We start from the raw sequence: 16980 nt of genomic DNA, 5'->3' as shown, positions 1-16980 counted from the left end.
ATGATAATAATGATAATGATAATAATGATAATGATAATAATGATAATGATAATAATGATAATGATAATAATGATAATGATAATAATGATAATGATAATAATGATAATGATAATAATGATAATGATAATAATGATAATGATAATAATGATAATGATAATAATGATAATGATAATAATGATAATGATAATAATGATAATGATAATAATGATAATGATAATAATGATAATGATAATAATGATAATGATAATAATGATAATGATAATAATGATAATGATAATAATGATAATGATAATAATGATAATGATAATAATGATAATGATAATAATGATAATGATAATAATGATAATGATAATAATGATAATGATAATAATGATAATGATAATAATGATAATGATAATAATGATAATGATAATAATGATAATGATAATAATGATAATAATGATAATGATAATAATGATAATGATAATAATGATGATGATAATAATGATGATGATAATAATGATGATGATAATAATGATGATGATAATAATGATGATGATAATAATGATGATGATGATAATGATGATGATAATAATGATAATGATAATAATGATAATGATAATAATGATAATGATAATTATGATAATAATGATAATATTGAAAATAATGTTAATAATGAAAATAATGATAATAATGATAATTATGATAATAATGATAATAATGATAATGATAATAATGATAATGATAATAATGATAATGATAATAATGATAATGATAATAATGATAATAATGATAATGATAATAATGATAATGATAATAATGATAATAATGATAATAATGATAATATTGAAAATAATGTTAATAATGAAAATAATGATAATAATGATAATAATGATAATAATGATAATAATGATAATAATGATAATAATGATAATAATGATAATAATGATAATAATGATAATAATGACAATAATGATAATAATGATAATAATGATAATAATGATAATAATGATAATAATGACAATAATAATAATGATAATGATATTAATGACAATACAAAAATGAATCTTTTCCTTCGGAAAACTTGTTGACCTCACTGCGTACTTGGATCCGATATAAATAGTAAGAAGCTTCTTTCACCTCACATTCAGTTACCGAGATGGCGTCTTCTTCACTTAAACTGCAAATGGAAGGTGCGGTTCACCGACCTCTTCCCCGGGACATATGCAACCAGTCATCCTTTGCCTCACGTGGCTTTTTGTGCAGAAAACGCCGCTTACTGGCTGAGAGTGACGTCGAGGATAGAAGTGCGAAACGCTTTAAAGTATGTGATAATCAACAGATCGAAAGCGGGGCAGTCGTTACTAAAATATCAAAAGCTTCTCAGACTTCCTCTGTGGCCATTCCACGACTACCAACCGCCAGTCGTTCTTTCCCAGTGCCATGGGGTGTCCGGCGACCCTCTTCATCGCCTTCAACTCAGACCGTCTGCAATCCAAAAACAAGCTCGGTTGATGATCTTTGTGATGTTCCTGATTTCGTGGATAATGACGTATTGGTGGACGAGGTGTTTGCATCTGACAACGAGTGCATGCAAGAAATCATAAAAGCTCTGCACTATTTGTCCGACCGAAAGTCCTTGGGCAGCGGGACGCAAGTGGACAAAGATGAAGTTACCGAAATGGAAGGTGCGTTCGTGTGCTTTGTCTCCGACGACAGGCGAGACGTGGCCACGAACACATTAAACGTTTCGTTGAGATCGCCTCATTTGCCTCCGCCTCGACGGAGGTCCTGGAGGAAAGCAAGTCGAACTTGGCGCTCGAGGAAGAGCACTTGTACTTCTTCAACCCAAACAGATTGATTATTTCATTATACCAAACAGATTGATTATTTCATTATACCAAACAAAATGTTTATTTTTCCTATTTCAAACCCCCAATAAATTTTATTAACTGATAATTATTTTAGCTTATGTTACTGATAACAATGCTAATGCTACTTCCGATAATGCTTATGCTATCTTCATCCTTCCTCTAATAATGATTATGTAGCAATAATAACAATATCAATAATAACAATATCAATAATAACAATAGCAATAATAACAATAGCAATAATAACAATAGCAATAATAACAATAGCAATAATAACAATAGCAATAATAACAATAGCAATAATAACAATAGCAATAATAACAATAGCAATAATAACAATAGCAATAATAACAATAGCAATAATAACAATAGCAATAATAACAATAGCAATGATAACAATAGCAATGATAACAATAGCAATGATAACAATAGCAATAATAACAATAGCAATAATAACAATAGCAATAATAACAATAGCAATAATAACAATAGCAATAATAACAATAGCAATAATAACATTAGTAATAATAACAATAGCAATAATAACAATAGCAATAATAACAATAGCAATAATAACAATAGCAATAATAACAATAATAACAATAGCAATAATAACAATAGCAATAACAACAATAGCAATAATAACAACAATAGCAATAATAACAACAATAGCAATAATAACAACAATAGCAATAATAACAACAGCACTAATAACAACAATAGCAATAATAACAAAAGCAATAATAACAAAAGCAATAATAACAAAAGCAATAATAACAAAAGCACTAATAACAACAATAGCAATAATAACAAAAGCAATAATAACAATAGCAATAATAAAAATAGTAATAATAAAAATAGTAATAATAAAAATAGTAATAATAAAAATAGTAATAATAACAATAGTAATAATAACAATAGCAATAGTAACAACAACAGCACTAATAACAACAACAGCACTAGTAACAACAACAGCACTAATAACAACAACAGCACTAATAACAATAATAGCACTAATAACAATAGCAATAATAACAATAATAACAACAGCACTAATAACAATAATAGCAATAATAACAAAAGCAATAATAACAAAAGCAATAATAACAATAGCAATAATAAAAATAGCAATAATAACAATAGCAATAATAACAATAGCAATAATAACAATAGCAATAATAACAATAGCAATAATAACAATAGCAATAATAACAATAGCAATAATAACAATAGCAATAATAACAATAATAACAATAGCAATAATAAAAATAGCAATAATAGCAATAATAACAATAGCAATAATAACAATAGCAATAATAACAATAATAACAATAGCAATAATAAAAATAGCAATAATAACAATAATAACAATTGCAATAATAACAATAGCAATAATAACAATAATAACAATAGCAATAATAACAATAGCAATAATAACAATAGCAATAATAACAATAGCAATAATAGTAATAATAACAATAATAACAATAGCAATAATAACAATAGCAATAATAACAATAATAACAATAGCAATAATAACAATAGCAATAATAACAATAGCAATAATAACAATAGCAATAATAACAACAGCACTAATAACAACAATAGCAATAATAACAACAATAGCAATAATAACAACAGCACTAATAACAACAATAGCAATAATAACAAAAGCAATAATAACAAAAGCAATAATAACAATAGCAATAATAAAAATAGTAATAATAAAAATAGTAATAATAAAAATAGTAATAATAACAATAGTAATAATAACAATAGCAATAGTAACAACAACAGCACTAATAACAACAACAGCACTAATAACAATAATAGCACTTATAACAATAGCAATAATAACAATAATAACAACAGCACTAATAACAATAATAGCAATAATAACAAAATCAATAATAACAAAAGCAATAATAACAATAGTAATAATAAAAATAGTAATAATAAAAGTAGTAATAATAACAATAGCAATAATAACAATAGCAATAATAACAATAGCAATAATAACAATAGCAATAATAACAATAGCAATAATAACAATAGCAATAATAACAATAGCAATAATAACAATAGCAATAATAACAATAGCAATAATAACAATAGCAATAATAACAATAGCAATAATAACAATAGCAATAATAACAATAGCAATAATAACAATAGCAATAATAACAATAGCAATAATAACAATAGCAATAATAACAATAGCAATAATAACAATAGCAATAATAACAATAGCAATAATAACAATAGCAATAATAACAATAGCAATAATAACAATAGCAATAATAACAATAGCAATAATAACAATAGCAATAATAACAATAATAACAATAGCAATAATAACAATAGCAATAATAACAATAATAACAATAGCAATAATTACAATAGCAATAATAACAATAGCAATAATAACAATAATAACAATAGCAATAATAACAATAGCAATAATAGCAATAATAACAATAATAACAATAGCAATAATAACAATAGCAATAATAACAATAATAACAATAGCAATAATAACAATAGCAATAATAACAATAGCAATAATAACAATAGCACTAATAACAACAGCACTAATAACAACAATAGCAATAATAACAACAATAGCAATAATAACAACAGCACTAATAACAACAATAGCAATAATAACAAAAGCAATAATAACAAAAGCAATAATAACAATAGCAATAAAAAAATAGTAATAATAAAAATAGTAATAATAAAAATAGTAATAATAACAATAGTAATAATAACAATAGCAATAGTAACAACAACAGCACTAATAACAACAACAGCACTAATAACAATAATAGCACTAATAACAATAGCAATAATAACAATAATAACAACAGCACTAATAACAATAATAGCAATAATAACAAAAGCAATAATAACAAAAGCAATAATAACAAAAGCAATAATAACAATAGCAATAATAAAAATAGTAATAATAAAAGTAGTAATAATAACAATAGTAATAATAACAATAGCAATAGTAACAACAACAGCACGAATAACAACAACAGCACTTATAACAATAATAGCACTAATAACAATAGCAATAATAACAATAATAACAACAGCACTAATAACAATAATAGCAATAATAACAATAATAGCACTAACAATAATAGCACTAACAATAATAGCACTAATAACAATAGCAATAATAACAATAATAACAACAGCACTAATAACAATAATAGCACTAATAACAATAGCAATAATAACAATAATAACAACAGCACTAATAACAATAATAGCAATAATAACAATAATAGCACTAATAACAATAATAGCACTAATAACAATAGCAATAATAACAACAACAACACTAATAACAATAATAGCAATAATAACACCAATAGCAATAACAACAACGAGAACGATGCAGCAACGTAAACGATGCAACAATGAGAACGATGCAACGATGAGAACGATGCAACGATGAGAACAATGCAACAACGGGAACGATGAAACAACGACAATGATGCAACTGCGAAAACGATGCAACTGCGAAAACGATGCAACAACAAGACCGATGCAACGAAGAGAACGATGCAACAGCGAGAACGATGCAACGACGAAATTTATACAACAACGAGAATGATGCAACAACGAGAATAATGATAATAGTAATAATTACAATGATAGCAACACGAATAGTGGTAATAATAACACTGATAATAACAAATATGATGTGTTTACAAGGATGTTGTAATAATAAGAATGCTGTAAAAATAATAATGATAATAGTAATTATAATAATAATAATTTCGATGATAGCAACACGAATAGTGATACTAATAACAACTATGTATAAAAAAAACTCTAGAAACAAATGTATTGCCGAAAATTTTAAGAAAGTAAATAATGATGGTAAGAATGTATATTGAACCAAGAATTAAGTTTTCTGTGTCGTGATTCCTAGCGGTATACCAATGGGATATAATTTCACGGTGAAAGATGAAACATTTCATTTTTGCTTCCTTATGCATGTATATATATATATTATCTATGTTATGATCTATTATAATTACGTATCCATAATAAAAAAGTATATTTCCTGTGACCTGTAAAAGGACTATGAAGCAATGTCAGGTACATCCATAGTATGTAAAGTGTCCAGTTATGGTGATTTGACAGATCCGGTGACCTGACTGTTGGTGTTTGAGATAAAAGACAGTGAATCACCGAGATACACACATTCAAGCATCACGATGGACTACTCAGCAGCGAGGTTCGCGATTGAAGGAAAGGTGAACCCACCAGCCTATCGTTACAAGGAGATAAATAGTTCACAAGTTTCTCGTCATAAGCGACGTCTGTCACAAGAGAATAACGGACACGAATTAAATGCTAAGCGTTATAAAATTTCTGAAGCAAAGCCTGAAGCCACTGTTGTAAAGAAAATAGAATCCTTGGTTGCTGATGGTCCGGTCACCAGCAGTTCTTTGTTCCATGTTCTTGGACGAGGGTCACCTTCAACCGAGATCAATTCTGGTTCCAACGATGTTGGGTTTCTCGACTTCACGGATGACGACGTCATGGAAGATGATGTCTTCTTGCCAGAGGGTTCAGAGTCTGAAACAGAGAGACACGAGGAATCCTTGCAACTAATTCTAGATACTCTTCGTTACGGGGCAGAAGATTCCATACAAACATTATTGGGGTATCTACGCACGTCGTTATGATGTCAGGAAATTATTTTGTATTATATTCCCAGTGTTTACGAATAAAAATGATTAACAAATAAAAACTTTGATGATAAATACATATATCAAACCTTCACTATATTTGGAAACAAAATGATTCAAAAGTAAAGGCAAATGTTAATGGCTATATCTATTACTTTCCTCATATGCATGTTATTGAATATAAATTACAAGTATACTATATGTATGTCAAAGAGTTATGGAAAGGGATTTTAATGATATAAAGGCTCTTTACAGGGCCAAAACATGGAGAACTAAGTTCAGGTGGCATCGTAATTCTTAAAAGGAAACTATAGTGCTGGTTTTATAAAGCACAGGCAATAAAAGCTGGTGAGTGGTGGCAGAGTATACCGACACATACCAATAATAACAATACCAATAATAACAATACCAATAATAACAATACCAATAATAACAATACCAATAATAACAAAACCAATAATAACAATATTTATCAATATTATGACCATGATTATAACAATTATGACCATGATTATAACAATTATGACCATGATTATAATTATTATGATCATGATTATAATTATTATGATCATGATTATAATTATTATGATCATGATTATAAATATTATGATCATGATTATAATTATTATGACCATGATTACCATTATTTTGACCATGATAATGATCGTGACAATAATAATGACCATGATAATGATCGTTACCATAATAATGATAATGATCGTGACCATAATATTGATAATGATCGTGACCATAATAATGATAATGATCGTGACAATAATAATGATAATGATCGTGACCATAATATTGATAATGATCGTGACCATAATAATGATAATGATCGTGACCATAATAATGATAATGATCGTGACAATAATAATTTTAATGATCGTAACCATAATATTGATAATGCTCGTGACCATAATAATGATAATGATCGTGACCATAATAATGATAATGATCGTGACCATAATAATGATAATGCTCGTGACCATAATAATGATAATGCTCGTGACCATAATAGTGATAATGATCGTGACCATAATAATGATCATGATAATCGTGACCATAATAATGATCATGATAATGTGACCATATTAATGATCATGATAATGTGACCATAATAATGATCATGATAATGTGACCATAATAATGATCATGATAATGACTAATAATGATCATGATAATGATTGTGACCATAATAATGATCATGATAATGATCGTGACCATATTAATGATCATGATAATGTGACCATAATAATGATCATGATAATGACTAATAATGATCATGATAATGATTGTGACCATAATAATGATCATGATAATGATCGTGACCATAATAATGATCATGATAATGATCGTGACAATAATAATGACCATGATAATGATAATAGTGATATTGATAATAATGATAATGATAATAATGATAATGATAATAATGATAATGATAATAATGATAATAATAATAATGATAATGATAATAATGATAATGATAATAATGATAATGATAATAATGATAATGATAATAATGATAATGATAATAATGATAATGATAATAATGATAATGATAATAATGATAATGATAATAATGATAATGATAATAATGATAATGATAATAATGATAATGATAATAATGATAATGATAATAATGATGATGATAATAATGATGATGATAATAATGATGATGATAATAATGATGATGATAATAATGATGATGATAATAATGATAATGATAATAATGATAATGATAATAATGATAATGATAATAATGATAATGATAATAATGAAAATGATAATAATGATAATGATAATAATGATAATGATAATAATGATAATGATAATAATGATAATGATAATAATGATAATGATAATAATGATAATGATAATAATGATAATGATAATAATGATAATGATAATAATGATAATGATAATAATGATAATGATAATAATGATAATGATAATAATGATAATGATAATAATGATAATGATAATAATGATAATGATAATAATGATAATGATAATAATGATAATGATAATAATGATAATGATAATAATGATAATGATAATAATGATAATGATAATAATGATAATGATAATAATGATAATGATAATAATGATAATGATAATAATGATAATGATAATAATGATAATGATAATAATGATAATGATAATAATGATAATGATAATAATGATAATGATAATAATGATAATGATAATAATGATAATGATAATAATGATAATGATAATAATGATAATGATAATGATAATAATGATAATGATAATAATGATAATGATAATAATGATAATGATAATAATGATAATGATAATAATGATAATGATAATAATGATAATGATAATAATGATAATGATAATAATGGTAATAATGATAATAATGATAATGATAATAATGATAATGATAATAATGATAATGATAATAATGATAATGATAATAATGATAATGATAATAATGATAATGATAATAATGATAATGATAATAATGATAATGATAATAATGATAATGATAATAATGATAATGATAATAATGATAATGATAATAATGATAATGATAATAATGATAATGATAATAATGATAATGATAATAATGATAATGATAATAATGATAATGATAATAATGATAATGATAATAATGATAATGATAATAATGATAATGATAATAATGATAATGATAATAATGATAATGATAATAATGATAATGATAATAATGATAATGATAATAATGATAATGATAATAATGATAATGATAATAATGATAATGATAATAATGATAATGATAATAATGATAATGATAATAATGATAATGATAATAATGATAATGATAATAATGATAATGATAATAATGATAATGATAATAATGATAATGATAATAATGATAATGATAATAATGATAATGATAATAATGATAATGATAATAATGATAATGATAATAATGATAATGATAATAATGATAATGATAATAATGATAATGATAATAATGATAATGATAATAGTGATAATGATAATAGTGATAATGATAATAATGATAATGATAATAATGATAATGATAATAATGATAATGATAATAATGATAATGATAATAATGATAATGATAATAATGATAATGATAATAATGATAATGATAATAATGATAATGATAATAATGATAATGATAATAATGATAATGATAATAATGATAATGATAATAATGATAATGATAATAATGATAATGATAATAATGATAATGATAATAATGATAATGATAATAATGATAATGATAATAATGATAATGATAATAATGATAATGATAATAATGATAATGATAATAATGATAATGATAATAATGATAATGATAATAATGATAATGATAATAATGATAATGATAATAATGATAATGATAATAATGATAATGATAATAATGATAATGATAATAATGATAATGATAATAATGATAATGATAATAATGATAATGATAATAATGATAATGATAATGAAAATAATGTTAATAATAAAAATAATGTTAATAATGAAAATAATGTTAATAATGAAAATAATGTTAATAATGAAAATAATGTTAATAATGAAAATAATGTTAATAATGAAAATAATGTTAATAATGAAAATAATGTTAATAATGAAAATAATGATAATAATAATAATAATAATAATAATAATAATAATAATAATGATAATGATAATAATGATAATGATAATAATGATAATGATAATAATGATAATGATAATAATGATAATAATGATAATAATGATAATAAAAATAATGTTAATAATGAAAATAATGATAATAATGAAAATCATGATAATAATGATAATAATGATAATAATGATAATAATGATAATAATGATAATAATGATAATAATGATAATAATGATAATAATGATAATAATGATAATAATGACAATAATAATAATGATAATGATATTAATGACAATACAAAAATGAATCTTTTCCATCTGAAAACTTGTTGACCTCACTGCGTACGTGGATCCGATATAAATAGTAAGAAGCTTCTTTCACCTCACATTCAGTTACCGAGATGGCGTCTGCTTCACTTAAACTGCAAATGGAAGGTGCGGTTCACCGACCTCTTCCCCGGGACATATGCAACCAGTCATCCTTTGCCTCACGTGGCTTTTTGTGCAGAAAACGCCGCTTACTGGCTGAGAGTGACGTCGAGGATAGAAGTGCGAAACGCTTTAAAGTATGTGATAACCAACAGTTCGAAAGCGGGGCAGTCGTTACTAAAATATCAAAAGCTTCTCAGACTTCCTCTGTGGCCATTCCACGACTACCAACCGCCAGTCGTTCCTTCCCAGTGCCATGGGGTGTCCGGCGACCCTCTTCGTCGTCTTCAACTCAGACCGTCTGCAATCCAAAAACAAGCTCGGTTGATGATCTTTGTGATGTTCCTGATTTCGTGGATAATGACGTATTGGTGGACGAGGTGTTTGCATCTGACAACGAGTGCATGCAAGAAATCATGAAAGCTCTGCAATATTTGTCCGACCGAAAGTCCTTGGGCAGCGGGACGCAAGTGGACAAAGATGAAGTTACCGAAATGGAAGGTGCGTTCGTGTGCTTTGTCTCCGACGACAGGCGAGACGTGGCCACGAACACATTAAACGTTTCGTTGAGATCGCCTCATTTGCCTCCGCCTCGACGGAGGTCCTGGAGGAAAGCAAGTCGAACTTGGCGCTCGAGGAAGAGCACTTGTACTTCTTCAACCCAAACAGATTGATTATTTCATTATACCAAACAAAATGTTTATTTTTCCTATTTCAAACCACCAATAAATTTTATTAACTGATAATTATTTTAGCTTATATTACTGCTAACAATGCTAATGCTACTTCCGATAATGCTTATGCTATCTTCATGCTTCCTCTAATAATGATTATGTAGCAATAATAACAATAGCAATAATAACAATAGCAATAATAACAATAGCAATAATAACAATAGCAATAATAACAATAGCAATAATAACAATAGCAATAATAACAATAGCAATAATAACAATAGCAATAATAACAATAGCAATAATAACAATAGCAATAATAACAATAGCAATAATAACAATAGCAATAATAACAATAGCAATAATAACAATAGCAATAATAACAATAGCAATAATAACAATAGCAATAATAACAATAGCAATAATAACAATAGCAATAATAACAATAGCAATAATAACAATAGCAATAATAACAATAGCAATAATAACAATAGCAATAATAACAATAGCAATAATAACAATAGCAATAATAACAATAGCAATAATAACAATAGCAATAATAACAATAGCAATAATAACAATAGCAATAATAACAATAGCAATAATAACAATAGCAATAATAACAATAACAATAGCAATAATAACAATAATAACAATAGCAATAATAACAATAGCAATAATAACAATAGCAATAATAACAATAATAACAATAGCAATAATAACAATAGCAATAATAACAATAGCAATAATAACAATAGCAATAATAACAATAGCAATAATAACAATAGCAATAATAACAATAGCAATAATAACAATAGCAATAATAACAATAGCAATAATAACAATAGCAATAATAACAATAGCAATAATAACAATAGCAATAATAACAATAGCAATAATAACAATAGCAATAATAACAATAGCAATAATAACAATAGCAATAATAACAATAGCAATAATAACAATAGCAATAATAACAATAGCAATAATAACAATAGCAATAATAACAATAGCAATAATAACAATAGCAATAATAACAATAGCAATAATAACAATAGCAATAATAACAATAGCAATAATAACAATAGCAATAATAACAATAGCAATAATAACAATAGCAATAATAACAATAGCAATAATAACAATAGCAATAATAACAATAGCAATAATAACAATAGCAATAATAACAATAGCAATAATAACAATAGCAATAATAACAATAGCAATAATAACAATAGCAATAATAACAATAGCAATAATAACAATAGCAATAACAATAGCAATAATAACAATAGCAATAATAACAATAGCAATAATAACAATAGCAATAATAACAATAGCAATAATAACAATAGCAATAATAACAATAGCAATAATAACAATAGCAATAATAACAATAGCAATAATAACAATAGCAATAATAACAATAGCAATAATAACAATAGCAATAATAACAATAGCAATAATAACAATAGCAATAATAACAATAGCAATAATAACAATAGCAATAATAACAATAGCAATAATAACAATAGCAATAATAACAATAGCAATAATAACAATAGCAATAATAACAATAGCAATAATAACAATAGCAATAATAACAATAGCAATAATAACAATAGCAATAATAACAATAGCAATAATAACAATAGCAATAATAACAATAGCAATAATAACAATAGCAATAATAACAATAGCAATAATAACAATAGCAATAATAACAATAGCAATAATAACAATAGCAATAATAACAATAGCAATAATAACAATAGCAATAATAACAATAGCAATAATAACAATAGCAATAATAACAATAGCAATAATAACAATAGCAATAATAACAATAGCAATAATAACAATAATAACAATAGCAATAATAACAATAGCAATAATAACAATAGCAATAATAACAATAGCAATAATAACAATAGCAATAATAACAATAGCAATAATAACAATAATAACAATAGCAATAATAACAATAGGAATAATAACAATAATAACAATAGCAATAATAACAATAGCAATAATAGCAATAATAACAATAATAACAATAGCAATAATAACAATAGCAATAATAACAATAGCAATAATAACAATAGCAATAATAACAATAGCAATAATAACAATAGCAATAATAACAACAGCAATAATGACAATAGCAATAATAACAACAGCACTAATAACAACAATAGCAATAATAACAACAATAGCAATAATAACAATAGCAATAATAACAATAGCAATAATAACAAAGCAATAATAACAATAGTAATAATAAAAATAGTAATAATAAAAATAGTAATAATAAAAATAGTAATAATAAAAATAGTAATAATAACAATAGCAATAGTAACAACATCAGCACTAATAACAACAACAGCACTAATAACAATAATAGCACTAATAACAATAGCAATAATAACAATAATAACAACAGCACTAATAACAATAATAGCAATAATAACAGAAGCAATAATAACAAAAGCAATAATAACAATAGCAATAATAAAAATAGTAATAATAAAAATAGTAATAATAACAATAGTAATAATAACAATAGCAATAGTAACAACAACAGCACTAATAACAACAACAGCACTAATAACAATAATAGCACTAATAACAATAGCAATAATAACAATAATAACAACAGCACTAATAACAATAATAGCAATAATAACAATAATAGCACTAACAATAATAGCACTAATAACAATAGCAATAATAACAATAATAACAACAGCACTAATAACAATAATAGCACTAATAACAATAGCAATAATAACAATAATAACAACAGCACTAATAACAATAATAGCAATAATAACAATAATAGCACTAATAACAATAGCAATAATAACAACAACAGCACTAATAACAATAATAGCAATAATAACACCAATAGCAATAACAACAACGAGAACGATGCAGCAACGTAAACGATGCAACAATGAGAACGATGCAACGATGAGAACGATGCAACGATGAGAACAATGCAACAACGGGAACGATGAAACAACGACAATGATGCAACTGCGAAAATGATGCAACAACAAGACCGATGCAACGAAGAGAACGATGCAACAATTAAAACGATGCAACAGCGAGAACGATGCAACGACGAAATTTATACAACAACGAGAATGATGCAACAACGAGAATAATGATAATAGTAATAATTACAATGATAGCAACACGAATAGTGATAATAATAACACTGATAATAACAAATATGATGTGTTTACAAGGATGTTGTAATAATAAGAATGCTGTAAAAATAATAAGGATAATAGTAATTATAATAATAATAATTTCGATGATAGCAACACGAATAGTGATACTAATAACAACTATGTATAAAAAACTCTAGAAACAAATGTATTGCCGAAAATTTTAAGAAAGTAAATAATGATGGTAAGAATGTATATTGAACCAAGAATTAAGTTTTCTGTGTCGTGATTCCTAGCGGTATACCAATGGGATATAATTTCACGGTGAAAGATGAAACATTTCATTTTTGCTTCCTTATGCATGTATATATATATATATTATCTATGTTATGATCTATTATAATTACGTATCCATAATAAAAAAGTATATTTCCTGTGACCTGTAAAAGGACTATGAAGCAATGTCAGGTACATCCATAGTATGTAAAGTGTCCAGTTATGGTGATTTGACAGATCCGGTGACCTGACTGTTGGTGTTTGAGATAAAAGACAGTGAATCACCGAGATACACACATTCAAGCATCACGATGGACTACTCAGCAGCGAGGTTCGCGATTGAAGGAAAGGTGAACCCACCAGCCTATCGTTACAAGGAGATAAATAGTTCACAAGTTTCTCGTCATAAGCGACGTCTGTCACAAGAGAATAACGGACACGAATTAAATGCTAAGCGTTATAAAATTTCTGAAGCAAAGCCTGAAGCCACTGTTGTAAAGAAAATAGAATCCTTGGTTGCTGATGGTCCGGTCACCAGCAGTTCTTTGTTCCATGTTCTTGGACGAGGGTCACCTTCAACCGAGATCAATTCTGGTTCCAACGATGTTGGGCTTCTCGACTTCACGGATGACGACGTCATGGAAGATGATGTCTTCTTGCCAGAGGGTTCAGAGTCTGAAACAGAGAGACACGAGGAATCCTTGCAACTAATTCTAGATACTCTTCGTTACGGGGCAGAAGATTCCATACAAACATTATTGGGGTATCTACGCACGTCGTTATGATGTCAGGAAATTATTTTGTATTATATTCCCAGTGTTTACGAATAAAAATGATTAACAAATAAAAACTTTGATGATAAATACATATATCAAACCTTCACTATATTTGGAAACAAAATGATTCAAAAGTAAAGGCAAATGTTAATGGCTATATCTATTACTTTCCTCATATGCATGTTATTGAATATAAATTACAAGTAAACTATATGTATGTCAAAGAGTTATGGAAAGTGATTTTAATGATATAAAGGCTCTTTACAGGGCCAAAACATGGAGAACTAAGTTCAGGTGGCATCGTAATTCTTAAAAGGAAACTATAGTGCTGGTTTTATAAAGCACAGGCAATAAAAGCTGGTGAGTGATGGCAGAGTATACCGACACATACCAATAATAACAATACCAATAATAACAATACCAATAATAACAATACCAATAATAACAATACCAATAATAACAATACCAATAATAACAATACCAATAATAACAATACCAATAATAACAATACCAATAATAACAATACCAATAATAACAATACCAATAATAACAATACCAATAATAACAATACCAATAATAACAATACCAATAATAACAATACCAATAATAACAATACCAATAATAACAATACCAATAATAACAATACCAATAATAACAATACCAATAATAATAGCATTGATAACAATAGCAATAACAAAAGCAATAATAATAGCATTAATAACAATAGCAATAATAATAGCATTAATAACAATAGCAATATTAATAGCATTAATAACAATAGCAATAATAATAGCATTAATAACAATAGCAATATTAATAGCATTAATAACAATAGCAATAATAATAGCATTAATAACAATAGCAATAATAATAGCATTAATAACAATAGTGATACTGGTAATAACAATAATAATAATAATAACAACAATAGCGATACTGGTAATAACAAAAATAATAATAATAACAACAATAGCGATACTGGTAATAACAACAATAATAATAATACCAACAATAGCGATACTGGTAATAACAACAATAATAATAACAATAGCAATACTGAAATAACAACTATACAAAATAATCTAAAAATGTATTGACGGTAAGGATAAAATTCATTGACGGTAATGATAAAATTCATTGACGGTAATGATAAAATTCATTGACGGTAATGATAAAATTCATTGACGGTAATGATAAAATTCATTGACGGTAATGATAAAATTCATTGACGGTAATGATAAAATTCATTGACGGTAATGATAAAATTCATTGACGGTAATGATAAAATTCATTGACGGTAATGATAAAATTCATTGACGGTAATGATAAAATTCATTGACGGTAATGATAAAATTCATTGACGGTAATGATAAAATTCATTGACGGTAATGATAAAATTCATTGACGGTAATGATAAAATTCATTGACGGTAATGA

General features: G+C 25.3%; 3 protein-coding genes across 3 annotated transcripts in view; all 3 read left to right on the top strand.

Moving 5' to 3' along the window:
• Positions 1-749, top strand: part of LOC125025193 (putative uncharacterized protein DDB_G0282133) — a gene marked incomplete at both ends in the record, with an annotated part of 8388 nt that extends 7639 nt beyond the window's left edge. The window contains one exon of the mRNA XM_047613169.1: positions 650-749. Within this exon, the coding sequence (XP_047469125.1) occupies positions 650-749 (100 nt within the window). The remainder of the gene's footprint in view (positions 1-649) is intronic.
• A 2110-nt stretch (positions 750-2859) lies between these two features.
• On the top strand, positions 2860-4497 carry LOC125048399 (probable cyclin-dependent serine/threonine-protein kinase DDB_G0292550; the record flags this gene model as incomplete). The annotated part of the gene is made up of 1 exon (XM_047647083.1): positions 2860-4497. A coding segment is annotated over one exon (1638 nt), but the record flags the coding sequence as incomplete, so codon positions are not given.
• Positions 4498-10614: 6117 nt separating this feature from the next.
• LOC125025192 (probable cyclin-dependent serine/threonine-protein kinase DDB_G0292550) lies at positions 10615-16191 on the top strand (the record flags this gene model as incomplete). The annotated part of the gene is made up of 3 exons (XM_047613167.1): positions 10615-11256; positions 12076-13578; positions 16096-16191. Coding segments are annotated over exons 1-3 (2241 nt in total), but the record flags the coding sequence as incomplete, so codon positions are not given.
• Between the last annotated feature and the right edge of the window lie 789 nt (positions 16192-16980).

Source organism: Penaeus chinensis, chromosome 4 (genome assembly GCF_019202785.1).
Source record: "Penaeus chinensis breed Huanghai No. 1 chromosome 4, ASM1920278v2, whole genome shotgun sequence".
Classification (NCBI taxonomy): domain Eukaryota; kingdom Metazoa; phylum Arthropoda; class Malacostraca; order Decapoda; family Penaeidae; genus Penaeus; species Penaeus chinensis.
Note: the sequence above shows the minus strand (reverse complement) of the source record. Positions and strands in the feature narration are given on the sequence as shown.